Source organism: Vombatus ursinus, unplaced genomic scaffold (assembly GCF_900497805.2).
Source record: "Vombatus ursinus unplaced genomic scaffold, bare-nosed wombat genome assembly UNPS02014821.1, whole genome shotgun sequence".
NCBI classification, from domain to species: domain Eukaryota; kingdom Metazoa; phylum Chordata; class Mammalia; order Diprotodontia; family Vombatidae; genus Vombatus; species Vombatus ursinus.
In genome coordinates, this window is record NW_020954599.1 from 31291028 (window position 1) to 31296195 (window position 5168).

The window sequence follows — 5168 nt, forward strand, 5'->3', positions numbered from 1 at the left end:
AGACCTGAGAAGGTGAATACAGCTTGCTGACCAAGAACGGCAAAAATGTTTGTATGTGTGTGTGCCTCTGTTAGAGAAAAATTTTCTTTGTTCCCTTGATGGACCCCTTATTTCATCAGCATGGAAACTCCCTTGTCATAAAACTAAATCTCTCCACCCCTTCTTATCCCTTGGGATTATTGTCCTAGTCGTCTCACAGATCTTGGAGTATCAGCACTCCCTATTCCTTCCTTTGGTTATTTGAATAGCTTGGAGAAGGTTGCACCTACACCTGCATCACTGGGGAGGTGCATCCGTCTCTCCCGCTCATGTGTGTGAACGTATGTATGCATGTATTATGCATGTGAAAGACAACTGGGAAATAAATCTTTCGAACCTAGATAATCCCAGGGTGTTGTGCATTTTGCAAACGTGAGTTCCACCTCCCCTCCTCCTAATTTTCATTCCTCACCCCCACCCCCAAGACATTGAGTTCACGGTTGGGAAACATCACAGGATTTTATTTATTTTTTCAGAGGACGCTACTTTTAGACTTTATATTTTAAAAAGTTATTTAGAGGGAACTTGGGCGAGGCAGGAAACATGGCGAGAATGGTGCTTCTTGGATCCAACAGACGCCGAAGGAGCGCACTGTTTTTGGCGGTCTCGGTTCTGTGCGATTTTGTGAATGGATAGAAGTGCGGAGGGGTTTGGGTGGCTGCAGCTGGATTAACTGATGATCGTTCGTCTCGGGGGCAGATTCGGGGGCAGATTTGGAGGCTTGGGGCTCCCTGGATGCGTTGCTATCCCGCTCGATTCTCCTTCCCTTCCTTTACCCAGGCCAATGTGCAGAGCGCGTGACACCGACTGGTGCGCAGCTGACAGAGGGATTTCCCTGCCCAGACCCGCCTTCGGGAGGGGAGGAGCCCCGAGTGGCTATCAGCCTGCATCCGCTGGCCGAGGAATGAATGGCTGGCTCATCTTCCTCCCTAGCCCAAGTAGCACCCTCTCCAATCTCCTGACTTCTCCAAGATCAAGCACTTCAACACCCCCTCATTGCATCCCAGGATCAACTGCAGCAGTCTAGCCCTCACCCCACCCCCCCAGCAGCCTTCACCTTTATCCCGACCAAGTCCAGCTCACCACTATCTCCGAGAAGGCGCACGGCACGGGAGCCGAAGGTAACAAATCGAAAAACCTTCTCCCGGAACGTCTTTCTCAAATTATTTATTAGGGAGAGAGGGGAGGGAGGAAACCTTCAAAGGACAAACCATTCTTCTTCTCCCACCCCTTCTGATTGTGTGCAATATATTTCCATTTGTACGATATACAGATAATACAATATAACTGTGCCCAAGTCAGGGGATGAATTCGTAGGGGCGCCGAGGTCTGGGCCTCCCGCGTGTTATAGCACTGGGGCGTGCTGAGGTGTGTGCAGGTTTAAGGTGTTAGGGTGGGAGTGGCCGATCAGATTGAGATAATGGCGATCCAGCCCCTGCACGGGGGCCAGGAAAGGGCTGTGCTGTTGTGCCGGGTTGGAGAGGGCCACTGGGGTGTTGGGTAGGTAGGGTAGGGTGGGGCTTCGGGCAGGACCGTGGGGCCAGGAGAAGGGGCCATGTCCTGGCCCCTGGTGGAAAACCGCGGCTTCACCAGGGTTGTGTCCAGGGTACTCAGGGCCCGCGGGATGAAGCTGGTAGGAGAAGTCTGGCTCCGGAAGGGAACCTAGCGAAGGGAACACGGGCTCGGTGACCAGCCGCGCTTTGGACTGCAAGAAAGCCAGGATTCGCGCATACTTCGTGTCCTTGGTCTCCATTCTCTCCACCGTGGTCAGATAATGCACCAAGTTCTTCATGCACTCGTGGTAGCCGTAATGGAAGTAGTTGGCGAATTCCGCTAAAAGTTCTGCTGGAGAGGCAAGAAAGGAGGGATAAAAAGCGAATGAGCAAAGAGCAAGCAATGAACTCCCCTTTCCTCGACGTGTGGCTCTCTAGGCTCATAGGATCATAGACGTAGAGCTGGAAACGGCCTTCCTTAGGTCATCTTATCCAACCCCCTCATTTGACAGATGAGGAAACTGAGGCCCAACAAGGTTAAGTGACTTGCCCAAAGTCACAAAGGTAGTAAGCGGCAGAGGCACGCCACTATCTCAGATCTAATGACTAAAACCAGAGCTTTTTCCCTCACTTGATTTAACAAACATTTATTTAAGCACTTGTGAGGAGGGCACTGCCCTAGGGAGAGGAAAGTGCAAAGTATAGATAAGACCCTTTTCCAACCCCCTTGGAGCTTATGGTCCATGAGCGAGGATGGAGAGGGAGGTGAAAATAATACCTTGCATTTATTTATAGAGAGCTTTAAGCCCTTCTTTCTGCGTGTATTATCTCATCTGGTCATCACAAATAAATTTCACAACACTTCTCATTTTCTGGTCAAAATTTCCACCCCAGGCACCCAGTCTGAAATCCTTGCTACGTCTAGGAAAGGGTAATAAAGCATCTACCTTTTCATTCACAAACATAAGCTATACACTATCCATCACCACTGTCCCCCATGCTTTGATTGAGAGGAAAGAGAACTGAGTAGCAAATGGGTTTGTTTTGTTTTGTCTACTACAAGCATACAGGGGAGGATGTAGGTTAAAAGAAGCATGTCCCATACTTCACCAGGAATCAGGCACCTAGGTCCAATCCAACACTGGAGGTCCCTGAGTGGTCCACACCCAACCCCACAAGTTCTGGTTAACTCAAATGGATGCTTACCTTTCTCTCTTCCCCGGGGAAAGTCAGCAGAGTGCAAGGCTCTCAAGTATTGTACGGTCATCTCCAAAATCTCCGCTTTCTCCAGCTTCCCCGAACTCTGCAAGAGAAGCAAATGGAGACTCAGCCAAGGCACCGGGTTGGGAAAGAGGCAGAAGAGGATAAAGGTATCAGATGGCCATAGGTGTCCAGTCACCTGGTACTGGATGCGTATAGCCAGGAAAAAAGTATCAGGTGGGTCCTGCTCCCAAGGGCCCACCTGATACTTGGTGGGTCTTGAAGGCCACCCCAAGACAGAAGGCTGGTGCTGCCGCACTTCAGACTTTTGGACTTCGCTTGGGGTGGGGGGTGGGGCAGGATGACCCAGTCCTGTATTCGTGGCCCAGGGGCCCAGGCCCTTAAACAGCCCCTTCTCTCCCCTGGGTCTGGACCGATTACTGTCCTTACCTGCTTCGCTAGGGCCATGGGCACCGTCTTGCCCAACTCATTTAAGCAGCGGTTGATACGGTCCCTCCTTCGCTTTTCGATAACTTTATGGGAAACTGGAGTTCTCTGCAAAAAAGAAAAAGAAATAGAGGGGTATGGTTTTGTATTTTCAGCCTCTGGCCCTCGGAAGTCAAACAAGGAGAGGGCAGGGAAATAGAGAAATGAGAAGGCAGAGCCTGGTGCCATTTCTCCGATTCCCTCTGGTGTTCCAGATGTTCAATATATAAAAAGATGCAACTCTCTCCAGATGTTCAGAGTTGTGAGCCTATGTGCTCTGGGACTGGAGAAGAGACAACCAGAATCACTTCCCGTGAGTAAGTGACTAGGGTGCCCCAGCCTGCCTCCTCTACCAGGCTGGGCCAAACTGCCACGCCTCCTGCTTGAGTTATCTCGAAATGAGCCCCAGTCTGCTGACATTTGATTCCACTGTTGGGGCACAGATTCTAGGCTTTTATCCCTCTAGTCGCACCCTCAAACTCCAGGAGGGTTGCTCAAACATATTCTACGGGTCTAGACTGGGAGTAGCCTTTCACAGGAAGGCGAGGAGCTTGCAAATCTAGACACCTCCAATACCAGGGCGCAAGGACGGGTCTATGGAACTCCAACTCACTTTGCGTTCCTTCAGTTTGTCAGACATCCTTGGAAGAAACCTCCGGAAAGAAGTCACCCGCTCCTCCTTCCTTCTCTTGTGCTTTCTCAAGTGCTTCAGGTAGACTGCAGCCTCCCAACTTCGGAGGGGCTGCTTTATAAAGCGATCATTTAGGGGGAACTGAGTGCATTCATGGTTTGAATTATTCCATAGGATTAGAGGATCTGCGTTTGGGGAATGTATGCATTAAAGATCAGTTTTAAAGAAGTAAAAAAAAAAAAAATTAGCAGCCAAGGGGGTGGGTTGGAGGGGGCAGATCAGCTTTGTTAATCCACGTGGCCCTTCAAAGGACACGTGATCTTGCCAGGGATAACATTTGCATGGCAACAGCCCGAGCGGGAAAAGGACGCATCAGACTGGAGCCTGTGTGCGTGTGCGTGTGCAAGCCGGAGCTCCAGCCGCCTCGGCTGCAGCCAGCGGAGCGCAGGGGCGCAGCAGCCGCCGGCACCGGGGGGCGGGTGCACTCACAAAACCCAACTCCCTTCTTTAGTCCCACCGCCCTGGCTCACACGATCGCCTGTTTACAAATCCCAGCAAGCCGGCAAGCCAAGCGCCGAGTGCATTTTAAAGCCTGTCCAGAGTCATTAAAGTAATTAAGTAAGCCTTTAATAGGCTGTTCCGCCGAGTTCAAGGGAGAGCTCTTGGAGACGGAGTCGCCCCGTTTGTTCTCAGCCTTTTCTCACACGACTTGGTGACACGTCCATCGCTCTGCTTTTTGTTTACCCCGCTTTATTTGTCGGACACCCCGGCAGGTGTGGGGCTGGGGCTGGGGCTGGCACACGAGGCTCCCGGGCTGCCTCGCCCCTCCCGCTGCCCTTTGGCACGCGACGCTGTCCCCCACCACCACCCCGCCACGTTTGTTGTTTTGTTTTGTTTTTTTTTGTTTGTTTCTTCTCCCCCTTCGTCTCCCTCTTTGCAGGGGGAAGAGGCTCAATTTGTAGCCTATTATCCTATACGAAAATGTCCATTGAAAAGTATGAATAGTTTCATTGGGCTAAATTTTAATAATGCCGGAGGGTGGGGGAGGAGAGAAAGGCTGGGGGGTGAAAGGGGGGGGTGACGCGAGGAAGAGCGGGGCCGAAAAGAAAAGGGGGAGTGCAGCTGGCCGGGGCAGGCATTATGCGTCGTCACCTGCGAGAGGGGGCGCCTACAGACCCCCTATTCATTTGCCTAATTTTGGTCAATTTAACAAACTTCAGGAGAAATTATTGTGGCTTTGTCAAGGAGGGTGAAGCCTTCTGATCGAATTAACAGCATGTTTTGATCCGGTAAATGTCATTAGAAAGGGAGAAACAATC

General features: G+C 51.2%; 1 protein-coding gene across 2 annotated transcripts; it reads right to left on the reverse strand.

The window, feature by feature from the left end:
* Positions 1-1384: 1384 nt before the first annotated feature.
* Positions 1385-3858, reverse strand: HELT (helt bHLH transcription factor). 2 transcript variants are annotated; one of them, XM_027837363.1, is made up of 4 exons: positions 3832-3858; positions 3183-3287; positions 2739-2835; positions 1385-1881 (listed from the first exon to the last, which is right to left on the reverse strand). In XM_027837363.1, the coding sequence occupies exons 1-4, from the start codon at positions 3856-3858 to the stop codon at positions 1385-1387; spliced, it is 726 nt and encodes a 241-aa protein (XP_027693164.1). The 2 variants fall into 2 exon arrangements, with proteins under 2 accessions (XP_027693164.1, XP_027693163.1); XM_027837362.1 differs by having other exon boundaries at positions 1385-1884.
* Positions 3859-5168: the final 1310 nt, after the last annotated feature.

Bases quoted from the DNA above. Each gene is read 5' to 3' on its own strand.
- HELT (XM_027837362.1), bottom strand. From the start codon at position 3,858: ATGTCTGACAAACTGAAGGAACGCAAA. The intron at 2,836-3,182 runs GTAAGGACAGTA...CTTCTCTTGCAG, and splicing joins CCATGGCCCTAGCGAAGCAG to AGTTCGGGGAAGCTGGAGAA. The intron at 1,885-2,738 runs GTAAGCATCCAT...TTGCCTCTCCAG, and splicing joins TCCCCGGGGAAGAGAGAAAG to CAGAACTTTTAGCGGAATTC.